The sequence below is a fragment of the Cebus imitator genome, unplaced genomic scaffold, assembly GCF_001604975.1.
Source record: "Cebus imitator isolate Cc_AM_T3 unplaced genomic scaffold, Cebus_imitator-1.0 Scaffold19, whole genome shotgun sequence".
NCBI classification, from domain to species: domain Eukaryota; kingdom Metazoa; phylum Chordata; class Mammalia; order Primates; family Cebidae; genus Cebus; species Cebus imitator.
In genome coordinates this window covers 3,102,194-3,120,867 of record NW_016107334.1, presented here as the reverse complement: position 1 = coordinate 3,120,867, position 18,674 = coordinate 3,102,194, and the positions used below count along the sequence as shown (strand labels likewise).

General features: G+C 46.1%; 1 protein-coding gene across 4 annotated transcripts in view; it reads left to right on the top strand.

Annotated features, from left to right (window-relative positions):
• Positions 1-7,481: 7,481 nt before the first annotated feature.
• FAM174B (family with sequence similarity 174 member B) overlaps positions 7,482-18,674 on the top strand; it is a 49,767-nt gene continuing 38,574 nt past the window's right edge. For 3 of the 4 annotated variants that reach the window (XR_001821560.2, XM_017518011.2, XM_017518018.1), the window contains exon 1: positions 7,490-7,965. Coding sequence is in view for 2 of the 4 variants with exons in the window: in XM_017518011.2 (XP_017373500.1) it covers positions 7,628-7,965 (338 nt within the window). In the remaining 2 variants the exon portion in view is untranslated. Of the gene's footprint in view, positions 7,966-18,674 lie in introns of all 4 variants that reach the window. The other variant, XR_001821567.2, reaches the window with a different exon arrangement.

Sequence of the window (18,674 nt, the reverse complement as noted above, 5' to 3'; positions counted from 1 at the left end):
GGTCTTGCCCTGTCACCCAGGCTGGAGTGAAGTGACACAATCTCGGCTTACTGCAACCTCTGCCTCCTGGAGCCAAATGATTCTCCTGCTTCAGCTTCCCTAGTAGCTGAGACTACAGGTGTGAGCCACCATGCCCAGCTAACTTTTGTATTTTTTAGTAGAGGCGGGGTTTCACTATATGCTGGCCAGGCTGGTCTCAAACTCCTGGCCTTAGGTGATCTGCCCACCTCGGCCTCCCAAAATGCTGGGATTACAGGTGTGAGTCACTGTGCTGAGACGGGACATTTCTAATGGAGCGGTGCCGCACTGTCTTTGGAGAGCACCCCAGTCTTGATTAGAAGTTGGAAAGATGAGCTCAGGGTCTGTGCCTGGTGCTTGCGGCCTCAGACACTGTAGGACCCCACAGGTTTTCATTTCTTTGCCTGTCAACCAGGGAGGCTACGACGGGGCACAGAGGGTTGCTGTGAGGTCTAATGAGACGCATGTGGGGCGAGGATGGTACATAGTGGGCACACAACACATGAAATTTTCACATCTGGACGTCTCTAGCTATGATTGTGGAATACACTCAGGATAGGTCCTCTACTCCTTCCGATCCTTTTCTCTTGGGTCTGCAAATTTTATTTTCCAGTGATTAGCTGGACAGTCAACATGTCTGCAAATCAGAATGGCTGTGCTTAAAGCTAGAGGCCACATGCCAGATATTTGTTCCTTTCCTGAAGGTGGCCAGCCCATCACAGGAGCACAAAAATATCTGTTGCTGTGGGAAGAAGCCTTCCGGATAACATGAGTGCTGCTGACGTTAGGAAGGAATAAAGATGGGCTGGAGCACCGTGTGGGGGTGCCTGCTGGGTTTCTGATTGAGTCGTCTTGGACTTCTGCTTCACTCCTTTGCTGTGGGCCCCCCTCAGGTAGATGAATAGTCAGCAGCTTCTCCAAATTGGAGTAGAAATAACTCCCCAAGGGCAGAGGGGGATCTCCTTATCAGGCCAGACCTTTCTTCTACTGCCTACGCAAATGTGCCCCTCTCAAGTCCCTAAATTGACAAGCCTCTGTTTCCTCCTCTGCAAAATGGGGATGTTAATGCCTATTTTCCATAGGGTTGAAAGGTATGTGTGATTTTGCCTGTAAAGCTCAATGCATAGTGGACATTGTTGTCTAGAATTTTCTTACCCCTTTTCGGTCTACCCTTAAAGATTATTTTCACTACACTGTGTTGGCAGTGTGAGGTGCAGCAGGAAGAGAGTCTGCCTCTCACATTCTCCTTACAAATACTTTAAAGTTTGATCTCTGGTCATCTTTGTAAGCCCTTTGCTTGAGGGTATGTTAAAAACAAAGATGAGTCATGCCATTATTCATTTTAGGAGATAAAATAGTTAAGATTAATATATGTACTGAATGTAAGAAAACTGAAAGATTAGTGCATATTTATTACAGAGTCTAGAAAAGTCTAATACAGTAAAGACAATACAAATGCCCCATGATTCCACATCAAGGGATAAGTGCTGTTAACATGTTGGTATATTTCTGGGGCTGGGTGTGGTGGCTCATGCCTGTAATCCCTGCACTTTGGGAGGCCGAGGTGGGTGGATCACTTGAGCCCAGGAATTCAAGACAAGCCTGGCCAACATGACAAAACTCCATCTCTACTAAAAATACAAAAAATTAGCTGGGTGTGGCGGTGCGCATCCGTAATCTCAGCTACTTGGGAGGCTGAGGCATGAGGATGGCTTGAACCCAGGAGGTGGAGGTTGTAGTGAGCCAAGATTGGCCACTGCACTCCAGCCTGGGTGACAGAGAGAGAGACTTCATCTCAAACACAACACAACACAACACAACACAACACAACACCACACCATGTTGATAATAGTTTTTTCCAATATATTTTCTTTGTATCCTTCTGTTTTAGGTCAGCTGCTAGTCACAGAGAATGGAAAACGTTTGTCTTCCAAAGAGTTACGTTACTTCACTGAGACCTATTTCCTTTGGGCTACATATGTATAAAACAGCAAATAGGTGAGAGGTGTCCAAAGGGTGCTCCTGTTATGAATTCCAGGAGGCTTAGGCATTGCTAACTCAGGGAACAGTTTTGCTCCTCAGTTGCTGCCTCCTGGAAGTGTCCCAGGCAGGATGTCAGAAACTCCTTCCCTCAGATACTGGTGAACCTTGAAGGTTGGAAAAGTGATTTACAGTTGAACGTTTTCTGCCGTTTCCATGATCCCTCTTCATTGCTCTGATATTTTATTAATAATTAACATTTTCTGAGCACTTACCATTTTTTAGATATTTTGCTAAGCACGTTACAAGTATTAACTTACTTGGTCCTTGAAATACTCTCATGAGGTAGATCCTCTTATTAGCCCTATTTTACAGTTGAGGAAACTGAGGTATAAGGAGGTTTAAGCAAGGTCACACAGTAAGTGATGTACTAAAATTAACTGACTTGTATTTATTGTGCATATATGAATGTATATACAGTATGTAGAAAATATGTATAAGTATTTCTCTCCTACCTCTATGCCATCTATCACCTCTCTCTCTATCATTTATCTGTAACCTCTATCTCTCTCTCTCTCATCAATATCTACCTACCTTGGCTGGGCGCAGTGGCTCATCCCTGTAATCCCAGCACTTTGGGAAGCCCAGGCAGGTGGATCACTTGAGGTTGGGAGTTTGAGACCAGCCTGGCCAACATGGTGAAACCCGCTCTCTACTGAAAAACACAAAAATTAGCCAGGATTGATGGTGCATGTCTGTAGTTCCAGCTACTCAGGAAGGTGATCTGAGGTGGGAGAATCGCTGGAACCTGGGAGGCAGAGGTTGCAGTGAGCTGAGATCCGAGATCATGCCACTGCACTCAAGCCTGGACAACAGAGTGAATGAGACCCTGTCTCAAAAAAAAGTCAGTCTTCGAGCAGTGGTCACAGGAGGTATCTACTGTCCAGCGGCTTAGGAAGCAGTGGCGATGGCAGAGCCTGAGAGACATCTGCTGGACAGTGCTGTTTCCTAACCATATCCTGCTGGTCTAATTTTGGCTTTGGCTCTTCAAATCCAGACAGACTCAGCTCCCTGTTTATTGCCTGTTGGAATGGGCATTGCAGCCTATTCAATAGCCATGGCTTCCCCTTCCTCGTTGCTAACACAACCTTTTCTTTCTCTTTACTTTTCATGGGGGGTGCCCTAACCCTAGTTCCACGGCAGGTCTCGTCCAGTCAGGGCATGATCATCCCCTGGCAGGCTCTAACTCAAGATGGACCAATCAGACTGAGAGGAGGATTTATGTTCCACAGTTGGAAAAAATATTTTCCTCTCTTACCTGCTACACGTGAGCAAGAAAACTGCCACCCTGATTGTGACTGCAGCTATCCTTGTGGATCCTGTGACCAGGTGGCCACCCTTCTAAGGCTGACGTCAATGCTGCAGGCAGCAGTGGAGAGCGACAGAAAGATCCAGGACCCTTGACATCATGCACGTGGCTGAAATCAACCAGTCCTGACACCTTCCCTCCCAGATGCTTCCTTTACGTGCAAGAAGAGATTTCATTTTTATTTTTTTGTACAATGTGATTTTAAAAAACATTTTAACAATTTAAAAATATTATGGGTATATCATATTCATGTATATATTCATGAGGTACATGTGATGTTCTGATCACGTGTGTAATAATCACATCAGGGTAATTGGGGTGAAATTTTCTTTTTTATTTAAGTCAGTTCAAGTTGAGTTTTCTGTTTCTTATAGCAGAAAGTATCCTAATTGGTTTGCTTGTTTAGTTTAGTTTTGTTCCCGCAAGCCTGTTTCTCTGAAGTCGGCACTTTTTTTTTTTTTTGAGAGGCAAGGAGTCTAAGGCCAGCCTGGGCAACATAGCAAGACCCTGTCTCTACCAAAAAAATGAAAGATAGTTTTATGAAAAATAACTAATTTTCTAAAACAAAAATATTAGAGAGAAGCATGCCTTTCTTTAACATTTTTTTTTTTCAAATCTCTCTAATGTCTGGCTTAATAGAAAATAGATGGATTCTTATATCTGTTTTTGCATTCAATCTGTTGCAATTTGTTGTTTTGGTTGAAGAACATGAAGAAAATCTAGCCTTACCTAGAAAAGGCAGGAAAATGTTAGTAACCTTTTCAGGTAGTTGTGGACTTCTTCTTTGACAGTATACCAAAATTTGCAGGTAGTAGTTTCTTAAAGATTATTTACAATGTGAAATATGAAAGAAACTATAGCAATGAATAGTTTATATTTTGTTTCCTCAGAATCTATTGGTCTGTCTTACACTTTGAGTGGATCATTTACTCAGCAATGATTTTGTAACACTGTGCATTGGACATTTGGAAAAATTTATGCAGACCTTTCAAATTTTGATATATTTCATTACCTAATATAAAAAACCCATACTTTTTAATATCACCACCAAGATCATCAGAAACATTTTGAAGCACTGGGAAGCTGTCAAGCTCACAGCAAAAAACATCCTAAATGACAAGTTTTCTTAAAAATTCTAATTTTCACCTGAAGGCTTGTATTTTATCATTGGCTACAATACTGTCAGTTGGTGTCCTTGAAGTGACAGCCTCATTTTGGTTATTTTTGAGAAAATGCCTGCCAAAGACTAAGTGTGAGGTTTGTCAGTCACTCTCTCGATTAAAAATGGTGTTCCATGAAAAAAGTGGCCAGTTCAGTTTGCAACTCTAGGAATTGGAAACATGCATTTTCTTGAGTCAGTCATTATGCACAAGTGTTCAGCGGAAGTGATTTAATCCTGTTTCCCATTTCATCATATATAATATTAAAATGTTCTCAAGGGCCAAGATTTAATGATTTCACGGCTGCCTCAAGGCATTCTAAAGTGAAATGGATTCTTTTTTTTTTTCCCTGTAGTGTATAGTTGTGAAGAACACAATTACTATGAATATTATTTACCTCGATTTGTGCTAAGGCACCATCAGATTTCCTCAGTGTTGCTTTTGCACTGTTAGTGCAAATGTCAACATAGTGAAAAAGATACATAACATCTTATTATCATTATGGAATTAGTTTTCACTTCGAAGATTCCCTGAAAGGGTCTCAGAGACTCCAGGAGTTCACAGATCCCACTGTTAGAACTTCTGCTTCAGCTTACAGTCGATTCTGGAAGCAACAGGACATGCTTCCAAAAAACTCCCCTTCTCTGAAGTCAACCAGAGTTGGTTTTGTTGCCTGTTTACCATGTTAAAAATGTCATTGTTTATGGTTATTTGAATCAAAATGTTTTTAAGGAACTCTAATTAAGGACAATTTTTAAGTAAGCAAATAATTAGAAGGGAAGGGTCTAAAGTTTCACTTTACGAAAAAAATCTAACGTTAATGCTGTCTACATTCCTGATGTTAACATTAAACAATCAAGCATTGCTTAATGACTGACGTAGAACACCAGTCCATGAATTGTGGCAAAATAAGGAAAGCAGAACTAATGTTTTCTCTCTTCTATAAATGCTCCCAGTGGCCTTGAGCTAGGTACTATTGTCTCTGTTTCAGATATTGAAAACCTGGTATTCAGTGGTTAAATGTTTGGCCAAGGCCATTCAGTGTTCAACCTTTTATTCTGGCTAAGAGGCTCAAAGCCCAGGACCTCTTTGCTGTATCGTGCAGGAATTTCTGATGAGTACAAAAACCAGAGGCTGTGATGGATGAGGTTTATGCCTTAGAGAATAGTGCTCCAAAATCATGGAATCAGAGGTGGTTCTTTAAAAATTTTCTTTTATATATTCTATCGTACGGATAGGATGATGCTGACTCTCTACTAATGCAAAATTTTTAACATACCAGAAGGTGGTATTTCAGAGTTAGAAGAGACTTAAATCATGTGATCTATCCATATCTCTTATCAATGGGGCAGCTTGCGTATTTAACATGCATTTCAAATAGTACCTCCTGGATGATGACTTCTAATAATCTGGTTTTTGTCCATCCCCCAAAATCAAAATGTATTGCGCTGTATGTGGCAGGCAGCCTCTGGGATGGCCCCAGTGATCCCTGCTTCCTGATACACCACTGTGTAATTCCTTCTCCTTGAGTGTGGATGAAACTTGTGACTTGCTTCTAACCAATAGACTATGACAAAGGTATGAGAATGTCACTTTCGTAACCAGGATTCCTAAGGCAGTGACTTCTGTCTTCCTAGATGACTCTATTGCTATCTTGACTTGCATACTTTGATGAGGCAAGTTGCTATATTGGAAGGGCCCTATGCCAAGGAACCGAGGGCAGCCTCTGGCCAACTGCCCCAGGGGAACTGAGGCTCCAAACAGCCAGAGCAGGGCTGAATCTGGCCAAAAAATGCTGATTGAGCTTGGACGCAGATCCTTCCCTAGTTGAGCCTTCACAGGAGACCCCAGCCCCAGATGACACCTTGATTGCACTTTTGGGAGAGGCCCTGAAGCAGAGGACCCAGGTAACATATGGTCAGCTTCCTGACCCACAGACTGTGAGACAGTAAATGCATGTTGTTTTAAGCTGCTAGGTTTTAGGGCAATTTGTTATGCTGCAATAGACAATGAATACACTGTACTATATTTGTCTCTTTCTCCAGCAGGACCAGAAGTGGACGGTTTAAGGTCCCTGGGTCCTTGTCATGTGTGTTTAGCTGTTTACCCACCACTGACAAACTTCCTGCCAGGACCCATCTGTAAAAGGGGAAGCCTGAATCCCTGGGAATGGCTCCTAGTGCTTCGGGAAGGGGCTCTGCACCACCCCCCATTAAGGAAGTATTAACTGCCATGGTCACGCTGGTGCAGGTGCTGTGCTGCACATTTCACGTGTTTCACTTAGGCCCTTCGGGCCTCCTGCTAGAACTTCCTTAATTGTCTTTCCCCACCTAAGCATCATTTAGCTTATAAACCAGAGGCAGCAAGCCAATTACCCACTGGAAAAACCTCAGCCAGGCAGCAGGGCATTAACCACACCAACTGGTGTCCCACAGCAAAGGTCTGAATGCAGATTCACATCCCAATCCGGTTCATAAGCAGAGGCGCATGAAATAAACTCCTTTTGAGAAAGAGGGAAATTAGTGGAGATACGGAAATTTTGCGTTGCATAGGACATCGGGCAACCACTCCACTGGTGACTTCAGTATCTGATGTGCAAAACGGGGATCTACTTCCAGGTCCCACAGCCTTTGATTCTTACTCTGACACAATCTGGGTTGCTCTTTGGGTGCTAAATCAACTATCCAATGAGGATCACAGAATACCTGTCTTCAAAGGGGGTTGTAGAATTAAATGAAATAAGTAAAACACGTGAAATGTGCAGCACAGCGCCTACACCAGCGTGACGGTGGCGGTTCGTACTTCTCCACGGGGTCTCAAGTCCCGAGGAACTGGGGTCGCGGGCGGGCGGAGCGCAGCTGGGACCGGGGCCGGCGGCCTGCCCTGCCCACGTGGGGCCGCGGCCCGTCGAATGACTCCTTGCAACGTGTTGTGGTGGCGGTAGCGGTGGCGCGGGCTCTTCCGGGCGCCGCAGCTTCCTGCCAAGCACCGCGCAGCCGCCTGCGCCGCAGGAACCCCCCGTGCAGGCCTCGGCGCTGGTACGGATCCCGGCATTCAGCCGCGCGCGCCCTGCCCGGCCCCGCGCCGTCCCCACCGCACGATGCGCGCGCTGCCGCCGCCCGCGCCGCTCCTGCCGCTGCTGCTGCTCGCGCTCCTGGTCGCTCCCGCGGCCCGCGCCAGCAGAGCCGAGTCCTTGTCCGCGCCGCAGCCCGAACCCGAGCGCGAGTCGCGGCCGCCGCCCGGCCCGGGCCCCGGGAACGCCACCCGGACCGGGTCTGGGGCGGCGGGCGGCGGCGGCAGCTCCAACAGCAGCGGCAACGCCTTGGTGACCCGCATTTCCACCCTCCTCCGCGACCTACCCACCCTCAAGGCAGCCGTGATCGTGGCGTTCGCCTTCACCACCCTCCTCATCGCTTGCCTGCTGCTGCGCGTCTTCAGGTGGGCCCTTCCGCCCTGTTCCTTCCCCCGCCGGCCCACAGGGCGCCATCGCCAACCTGCTGCAGCGCGCGCCCGCCCCACCTGCACGCACAGGTGCCCTGGGCCAGCCGCGCGCCTCCTGCCCTGCCCGGGACGGTGGGTGGGGGGCCGGGGTGCGCTCGTCTGGATTTTCCTGGTACATGTTTTAGGAGTTTTCTTTCCTCTCTTTAACGATATGTATATATCATAACTATTTGCTTCCATTTATTGACTTTCTGCTAATGCTAAACACTAACAAGAGCGCTCTGAATTCTGACAGCGTTTCCCAGAATTTATTTTTATAGTCATTTCACATTTTATAACCACTTCCCAAATTCAGAGAGGCAAAATGGCTCATCCAAGTAAACTCGGTGGTGAAGGTGGGACTTGAACCCAGCCCTGTCTAACTGCAATCTTGCTACTCCCTCTCCCCTCTACCATCTGGAGCTCTCTCACCCGCCCCCCCGCTACTCTTTCTTTTCTTTTCTCTTTTCTTTTTTCTTTTCTTTTCTTTTCTTTTCTTTTCTTTCTTTCCTTTCTTTCTTTCTTTTTCTTTCTCTCTTTCTTTCTCTTTTCTTTCTTTTTCCTTTCTTTCTTTCTTTTTTCTTTTTCTCTCTTTTTCTTTCTTCTTCCTCCTCCTCCTTCTCCTTTCCTTCTTCCTTCTCCTCCTCTTCTTTTTTCCTTTCTTCTTTTTGCTACTGAAAGAAGCAGTTTCTAGCGCTGCGGTGGGAGAATGCCTCCTGGATTACACTGGAGGTGTGCTTTGCACCAGGGATTGGAGCTGGGCTTCAGGATGCTTGGTGACCCTTGGTGACTTCCCTCACTTTCTATTAGTGGGGGACGAAGACAGCTTTCCTAGGCTGCTGCCAAAGTTGCACAGATGAACATTCACAGGGGCATGAGGGATCTCGGAGAGGCTTTTGGGTTGCTCACACTCAGGGATAAAGTGTCCGGTAAATCAGGAAGGATGTCCCAGGTCTTTGAGCCCCGTCCATCCTGGTGGACAGGGCTGTGAGGGATGCGGGGACATTTCCTTTCATGCCTGGGAAATTCTGTTTTTGCAGGAAATGAACCAAACCTGTCCTATTACTGAGGCCCACCCGCCTGGAAATCAGGGTGTGTGTGTGTGTGTCGGCTCTTCACTGCTCCCTCCCTCTGCTTCCAAGCCTACACACTGTGCTTTGGTGTTTGATCAGCTGTGGAAGGTTGGGCTTTGGGGCTGGCCCTCCTGGGTTGCATTTTCAGTGCAGGAGCAGAAACCAGACCAGGAAAAGGCAGAGTTGGGAGCCATCTATGTTGAGCTTGGCTGTCAGTTCTATGGGACTTTGGGTCCAGGTGTTTCCTTCTGTGTCTGTAGGGTTAGATGCCAGTGGTCTGAGAAAAGGGAGAAAGGGGAAGTATGGTCCCACGCTCACCCCACCATTTCCCACCTTGTCTCAGGCCACATCATTCCTCATGCTGCTGGTTTCCTTGATGTTCTCTGGGTTGAAATGCTCCCATCTTCTTCCCATTCTTCCCACTGCCCTCAATTCTCTGTTTACAAACTCTAGCTAGCAGCTCCCTGTGGCCACGACAATACCTGGGTATGGCATTCGGGGCCCTTGCAAGCTGGCCCCAATTCACAATGCAGTCATCAACCAGCACTTCTGAGCCTCGTCCCTTGTCGCTTGCTCCTTTTCTTAGGCTCTGTGGTTTCCCTCTTCTAGCCTAATTCTTGCTTCTATATTCTATGACTGCATGCAGCCACCAAGGCCCAGCTCCCATCCTCCTTCCTCTGTACAGTTTTCCTGGACATTTGAATGAGGCTGTCACTGTCCTTATCCCTAATCTGTGCATCCTTCAGCACAGCCATGCCATGCTGGCTTGCTGCATTGAGTGCCCAGCGTCTGCACTCAGCAGAGAACCCTCAAGCTTGGGAAATCCGGTTCATCTTTGTGTCTCCATGCCTGATGCGGGCCTGCCATTCAGCAGAGGTGCCATTGTCATTTGCTGACTTCCTGATTGCTTGAGTTGGAGTGAACGTTAATGCCGAGAGCAGCTTTGAGTCTGGAGGTTTGAAACGTTTAGCTCAAAATAGGCCATGGACTCCACAAGGCTGTGTATGTTTTTAGAAGGTATTTGAACTATTTTGCTAGTCTGCTGTTTATTACCCAGGAGTAAGGGAAGAAGGCAGCAGGCACCCAGATGTGACGGGTGTGAGCCTTGTGTTTGAGTGGGTTAGCCAGGACTCTGGCCTGAAGAGATGGGTCTTTAGTAGCTTGGGTGTGGTGTGCTGAAAGAAGTTTACGACTTCATGGGAGAAGCCGGTTATGGACACAATCTGCCGCTCTTCCCAGGAAGGCAGCCTTGCTACGGTGAGTTTTCAGGTGGACAGCTGCCACTCCGGATTCTGAGACAGAGGGAGCATTGTAACATTTTACAGCTTGTAAGGGCCCTGATGGTTCACAGTCCCCATGTGCCTCTTTGCAGATGTGAAAGTTGCATCCCAGAGTGGAATAAGTCATTGCTAGATTCTAGAACACTGTAAGTCCGTATGGCCAAGGCAGGGCCAGCACCTCATCTGTGTATTCGGTTGTCTGTACTGTGACCTTTCCCTTCTCCCACGCTCCCCTGTAGCCTTGGTTCATCAGCTCACCAAATGCCTGCTGTGCAGGCTGGGGTCCTCCTTACTTTAGCATGCAGGCACCATAACCTGGAAATTCCACCACCTGCGTCCGGGCACACTATCTTACTTCTGCCCATACCACCTTCCCCTGTGAAACTTCTCCACCTGCCACTGTTTCTACCTGTCTTCTGAATTGCAATAATAGCTCTTAAGCTGGGATTCCTGCCTCCAACCTTTCCCTCTCCAATCCATCCTCCCTCTTCTGCAGGAATGCTGGTTTTAGCTTCCTTTTACCCCTCCCAGCCAATTCTCCCCCTGTACAAACTCCTTAATGTGTGGATAAGGCTGACTCTTAAGACCAGGGTGCTGTCTCCCTCTTGAGCCCCCATTTTGGCTCTGCTCAGTGCACCTCCTGCTTTGCTGGAATTCCAGGGGTTCTCCAGAGGCACTGCATGGCCTGAGCACCTTGTTCCAGTCTAACCCTCTGCCTGGAGTCCCCACTGCCACTAAGACTGCATGGTCAGCTCAGTGCTGTTTGGCCTCATTGCCATTGCCTCCTCTGAGAAGTCTCTCCAGCCAGGGCCCTTCTGTGCTTCCAAAGCACACTCGATTTCTGAATTTCCTCTTCAGAGTCAAGTGTTGCTGAACTTCTTCTGAGCAGGACTAGGCATTAATCTTCTGTGTTTCCCTAATACCTAGTGTGGTTCCAGGCACAAGCTGGCATTTAATAAAGATATTTTTAGCAAAAGAATGTTGAACTCAAGGATTTTACGCAGCTGATGTCTCTCAAAATGTGCTAGGCTAGCTGTATGACTGATGCTGGATACCTGTGAGGTAGGAATTTGTGCAATGTAGATACAGTGTAGTAAGTATGATTGCATATGAAATGGCAGCCCTAGCCTATTTGTCTGTTTTCTCTGAAGGAGTCACCTTATCAGACAACAGAAAGAGTTTGGATCCAAGGAAATTAGAAGCAAAGAATATGTATTTTAATGAAAAAGATGTATTCCATTAATCAAGCAATTCCATTCTTAAAGTATGTACATTTTCCACTGCACCATACATTCTTTGCTTCTAATGTTAATGCTTAGAAGAGAAAGCCAAGATGCAAGTATAATGATATTCAGAGAGGTTCTGTTTGATAGTGAAAAGGTTTAAATACCCCAAGTATTCAACAATTGGGCATCGGTTAATTAAAGTATGAGAATCTCTATGGCAGAATGCTGTGCAGCTGTTAAAAACAATGACATTGAGATAATACTTGCCACATATTTTTGAGTGTGAAACAGGTCACAGAGTGACATGCATAGTATCAGCTCATTTAAATACATTATGAACATGTATATATGAATGTGCAAATAAATTTCTGTGTGCATGTACCTGTGGATGATCATATTATTTTATTATTGGTTGTATGTTTCTGCATAGTTTGAATTCTTTTACAATCCAGAAGCATGTAGTTATGATTTCTCTCCCTGTGTGTATGCTCAGCTCCTGGCTGCACTCTTGGATGTGTTTTTCTGAGTGCCAGTATGAGAGCACCCGGGGTGTACACCTAGGAGTGGGGTTTCTGGGTCCTAGGGGGTGCTCATTCTTGATTGCCTTGAGTAGGCACCAGTGTAGACTTCCATCTGCAGAGCCCGAGGGTTCTCAGATTCTCACATCATATCCAACACTTAGTATTATCTGGCTTTCTAATGCTTTCCAAATATACCAGTGGGTATAATTTAGTACTCATTGCTTTGCTTTGTATTTCCTCTTTTTCTACCAAAGTTGAGCCTCTGTCACTTCCAAATGTGCTCCTTAATCAATCTGATTTCCCCATCTACCGAATCATATCTACCTTTTTTCATGTATTTTATCATTCAGGCAAACCATTTTTAGACAGGAGACAAAACTGTAAGGAGGGAAAGCTGGTTGGAGACCGAGTGTCCTCTGGTGGGTGCTTTCACATGGAGTGAGAGTGGTCCTGTAGGTACCTGGTGGGGCGGACCCTCTAGGTCTGCTACCTGGCAGGTTTATGGAAGCTGAACGGGAATCAACAAAGAGGCTATCTGTAGAAAGAAGAAAGCTGTGATTTCTCCTAAGTTTTTGATATTGGGAAACATCTGGTGATATTGCATGGATTCAGGATAACACACATAAGCCAGTGACTGTGGCATCAGTACCTTTTGCCCCCTGCATTCACTCAGAACACTTTATTGTCTGAATTCTGGAAGGTATCTGATTTTACGATCTGGTGTCTCATGAACAGAGTGGGGGCAAGTCAGGAAAACTCAACCACCTTGAAACCACAAGGTTCCTTTCATCTTGTGGGCCCTTTCCCAGTTGTGGAGAATCTCCCATCTCCATGGCCCAGGTGCCAGTTCTCCCATGTCTCTGCTGGCTTCATGCCCAGATGCTTCTTAGGTAAAAAATCAATGTAAAATTTACTTCTCTGAAAGGAGGGTTCTTAGTGGTGCTTCCCGAGGGATTGGGAAGTTGAATTCTAAGTGGTCGCACATTGCCCAGCTGCCAGTGGAAAAGGTGCATACCGCCATGCCCTGAAGACACTGGAACCACAGATGCTTAGTTAATTTTACTGAGCCAGGTCTTTGAAAAGGAACGAAAACTTGCCTACTTACCTTGGATTTACTGAATTTTCTATCATGTGTGCATTTACATTTGTAATAAGAAGAGTTATTTAAAAGAGAATATAAAAGCTTAATAGCGTTTAGGAAAGTTACCATTTTGAAATTTTTTGTCATTGCTTATTATTTAATAGAATATCTATATTATTTTAATAAATTGGAGTTTTGGGTGGAGCCATGGTTAGAAGGTCCAGCCCCATTTTCAGGTTTGAGAGGATGTGGGACTTGTTTAGCATCAGTGGGTCGTTTTTGATTGCTTGCCCATGGCTTTGAATTGAAGGAAAAAAACTATAGAAGTGACAAGTGTTCGTCTTGTATGTTTGATGTTATATGCCACGGTGAAGAAGTGTTAAGCAAATTGGAGACAGCAAAAATCCGGATTCTTTAAAAGGCAGAGTAGATAGCAAGCCTTTGATTCAATTCTCCAAAACATCATGATACAGGGAGAGAACAAGATTGCTTAAATGGTGTTAACTAGGGAGGATTTTGTCCCCTGGTGTTATTTGGTCATATCTGGAGACATTTTAAATTGTCATCATGGGGGGTGGGGGTAGGGGTAGGAGGATTTACTACTAGCATCTAGTGGGTAGAGGCCAGGATGCTGCTAAACATCCTACAGTGTGCAGAACATCACCTCCAACCCGACCCAAAGAATTATCCAGCCCCAAACTTCAGGGGTGCCAGGGTTGAGAGATGCTGAGAATCTCAGCTTCAAGGTCTGCTGGTTGTCTGATAGGGGCAGTTTATTGAGCCTCTCTGGGCACCGTTCTCATCATTAATTAGAGTATATGCTTCAAAGGGCTATTGGATGTTTAGAATGAGACTGTGTCAACTAAGTCCCTGGTTCCCCTTTAAGCAGCCAAGTGTCCTATTATATTGAGAAATACGATTCTGAAAACAGATGTAATTTACACCCAACCTTTTGGTCTTGCTTCTGCCCATAAAGGAGGATGCAGCCATATGGCCACAATTATCAGGCAGGTGCATCTGTTTCGGAGGCTCTTTCAAATGAAATTGCTGACTCTTTAGCCCAAGTGAGCCTCCTTGACTACTTAGTTCCCTGATGAAAGAGGTGCCTCCTGACTGCCCCCATCAACAGGCCTGTGAGGACCTGGCACCTGACATGGATTCTTTCTATCAAATTGGAAAGGGAAGAAAATCCCTCTTTAATTTAAGCCTGAGCCCTCTGACTTATATGGCATTACCCATTCACTTTCATGCCCATGTAGGCTTTGCGTATGGGTGTCTTTGCAAATGCAGGTTTTTCCTGAGACACCAGGCACATCTAGGTGTAAACAGTGGGGGTTGGGGGATCTCCAATGTCAGTGTATGGAGAGCATCCTGTAGCACTAGTGTCAAGGGAGGGAAGCTCTCCTGGATATAAGCAAAGAAGGCTTCATGGATTGTGTTAGTACTTTAGTTCTGTAGCTGATGTTTTGGGCCTAATCACTTACAAAGGGAAATTCTGGGGCCATGAATTTAGGATCATGTTGCTATGGTTTCATTAAAAAATAAACTATACTGACCTGGCATGGTGGGTGGCTCATGCATGTAATCATAGCACTTTGGGAGGGTGAGGTGGTTGGATCACGAGGTCAGGAGTTCCAGACCAGCCTGGCCAAGATGGTGAAATGTCATCTCTACTAAAAATACAAAAATTAGCCAGGCACAGTGGCAGGTGCCTGTAATCCCAGTTACTGGGGAGGCTGAGGCAGGAGAATTGCTTGAACCCGGGCAGCAGAGATTGTAGTGAGCCTAGATCGCACCACTGCACTCCAGCCTGGGCAATAGCATGAGACTCTGTCTCAAAAACCCCAAAAAACAAAAAAAAAAAACAAGAACAAAAAAACCTATACTTAATCTAAGGGCAATCTGCCAGGAATCTAGACTTGCTATTTATTTTCCTGAGAGTGCAGGGAGGAGGAAACCCTTTCTCATGGGCAGGTGTGGCACAGAGGAGGGGCCATGGCAAAGCCCTTGGGCAGGGATCTTCTAGAACTGGCAGAGACCTTCTAGATACCTCCCTCTCAGGTAGTGGTTTCTTTGCATTCAGAGCTGCTTCCACCTACTTTCCCACGCTCATTGTGCAGATGAGAAAGCTGAGGCCCAGAGTGGGGAGGGTTTCTTAAGGTCGCTGAGTGAGTTTGTAGGAAAAGTAAAACTTAAGCCTAGGAGCTTGGATGCTCAGCTTGGACCTTTCTGGGCCTCTGGGAGGTGGTGGGCTGAGCTTTGGCCCTGTCCAGCCAGGTCTCCCCAACACTGGACCTGGCACCTAGAAGAAAACATGGCTGAGTAGACAGTGTTCTCCCACACTGTTTAATGAGCACCCACTGTGAACATAGGGGTGCCATGGGATGTATCAGAGGTCTAGGAGCATCCAGCTCAATGTGGGGGATAAGATAATGCCCTTTGTTGACAAAACCCCCAAACTCTATAAATATTTAAAGATGTTTTTTGTGAGCCATTATTGTAACTGGGAGAGCGTTGCAATAATGGCTTTGCAGGGCCATTTCAAAATATGTCACAGAAAAATATTTTTGGGTAAAACTTTATTTCCTTCATTGTCTGCTGTCTGTCATGTGATACTATAAAGAATCAGGTTGGAATTTGGTGTCTTATTGCCACAAAGAGACTGTTTTGCCAGTCTTATAATCTCTATTTTATTATTAATGCTGATAATTTGTGGCTAAACTCCAAAAGGGAGGGGTATAATGAGGTGTGTCTGACCTCCTTTCCAGTCTAGGCCTGGAATTTAGTTTTTCAGGTTTCTCTGGAGTCCTCTTGGCTGGGTCTGCACAGCTGGTTGGGGGGCTTAGGATTTTATTTTTGGCTTATACCTTGAAGATTCTGCTTGGCAGATAAGGAGCCATCCAGCTCCACAGGGGAGCTATATATTAAAAACAACGCTAGGTAAACTGAGAAAGGTTGGGTGCAGTGGCAGAATGGTCTGGGAAGAGATGGTGGGGAGGTGGATGATTAGGACTTGGCAGGGTGGGAGGAAGAAGAGGTTCTTCCAGGACCAGATGGGTGAAGCAAGCTTTGCTGTGGGTAGTGTTTGTGAAAAATGATCACTTGGACATTGTGATGATGATGACAGTAATAGCAACTAATATTTATTAAGCATTTACTATGCAATGGACTCTGTGATCAGCATTTTGTGTTTTCTCACTCCTATGAGTGGTACACTGTCATTCCTATCAACAAAATGTGTCAAGCTCTGTAAAATATTTAAAGAGATTTATTCTGAGCCAAATATGAGTGGTCATTGGCCCATGACTCAGTCCTCTGGAGATCCTGAGAGTATGTGTCCAAGGTGGTTGGGGTACAGCTTAGTTTTATACATATTAGGGAGACATGAGACATCAAATACATGTAAGATGTGCATTGGTTGGATCTGGAAAGGCAGGACAATTGGAAGTGGGGGATGGCTTCCAGGTCATTGGTAGATTCAAAGATTTTCTTGTTGGCAATTGACTGAAAGAGTTAAATTATTGTCTAAAGATTTAGAAATGTCTTGGTTAAGGTAAGTGGTTGTGGATACCAAGGTTTTATTACGCAGGTGAAGCCTCCGCGTAGCAGGCTTTGGAGAGAATAGATTGTAAATGTTTCCTGTTGGACTTCAAGGGTCTATTGTCTATCACTAATTCCAAAAGGGAGGAGGGTAGAATCAGGTATGTCCGACCGCCCACCCTTCCAATCATGACCTGAATTAGCTTTTTGGGCTAGCTTTGGCACTGCCGAGATTACAAATTGCCGGTAATAGCCTTGCTGAGAGGAGGGGTTCATTCAGATGGTCGAGGGGCTTAGAGTTTTATTTTTGGTTTATCATCTCCATTTCACAGATAAGAAAACCAAGGCTCAAGTGGTGTGGTGGTGTCTTGCTCAAGGCTGAGCAGCTGGGGAAGGGGAGAAGTCTGGCTGACCCTTCCCGTTGTAGTTGGATTTTGGAAGCCAGTTCTAGCTGGAGGACTTGGGGATTTGTAGTGGGTGAGAGGAACAAATGGAAGATTTGGACACAGGAATGAAATGCTGGCTCAGATTAGGTTGTACCAAGGATTTACTGAAAATCCGTGAATAGTGACGTGGCTGGTGTGTGTGGGCGGGGGCACAGGATGGACCGGGAGACCTGTGGAAGGTACTGGAAAGACCACTTTGGAGGACTGGATGCCCGAGCGGATGAAGAGGAGAAAGAGAAAAGTGTCAGGCTGTCCTGAAGGGCCCGGAGGAGTGGAGCATTGTGAAGGAGGTGGCCAGGGAGGGAAGCGGAGAGGTTTGGTGAGGAAGAAGAGGACTCACAGGTGAAATTTGCTCATGAAAACTCCAGCCATGCTGGCCCTTGGGGCTGGGGTGGGGTGGCATTGGGAGCATCTGCTTAGAAGGAGTGGGTGGTGAGGACTGACATTCCCACGCCTCCCCTACCCAGGGGCAGGGATAAGTGGTGCTGAAAGGGCCCCTTATGACATATGTCCCAGAGCACTGTGACCTCCGAGTTTCCAGGCAGTGGTCAGGTCCCCTGGGTCCACCAAAGGGCCCCTCTGGGTCATCTTGCCGCTGCTCTTGACCCCATGGAGCTGCCCCTAGAGGCTACCTTCTCTGCTTTAAACCTCACTTCCCTCCCCTGGCATCTCATATAAAAGCAAAGCAGAACCAACCCTTTGCAAACACACCAGGGAGCTGGAGGAACAGGTCCTGGGGCATTTGCTGTTGCCGGATTTCATGTGTGCTGCTTTTGTCTTGGAAGAGTAAGAGTTGGATCTATCCCTCAGGGACAGAGAGGGAAAGAGAAACAGGGTGGGGAGTAGATGAAGGCACAAAACACTGTAGTGCAATGAAGAAAATCCTGAAGACTTGTCATTGAGCTCTTCATGCTGGGTGACCCTCTATGAAGTGTAAGCCCGAGGGGCGCAGTCTGTGCTGTGTGCTGGGTGCCCATCCTGGGATCACCCAACATGCTAACACTTGTTTAACCCCAACAAGATGGTGTGGAGGGGGAAGGGGAAGCAACCAGGTTATATAAATAACGGCCAACACTCCTTAGTCATGGTTGAACTGTTGGTGAACAGAGGTAAGGAAGGACTTGGTGGAACATGCATATCATTACATCTCCCTGGCCTCATGATTTTGAGCTGAATTACTAAATATCACTTATGCTTGGCACATAGGATCTAATAAACCATGGTCAGGGGACCAAGTCAGAGATGGCAAACTGATGCCCCAAGGGCCGAAACATCTGGCTCACAGACATTTGCTTTGTTTTTTGATCTGCACAGTATTTTAAACACTAAGATAGTTGAGAACACTTAAAAAGAGCCTTTACATAAAAATCCTGATTTCCTGCTTCTTTTGACAGATGGGGATACCTGGAGGTGCTGGCCTCTGTGTCAGGGGCAGTGGACAGGAGCTGGGTGGCTGCTGCTCCACCGGGGCCGGGCGGGGTGCCGCTGTTTGTGTCTCCT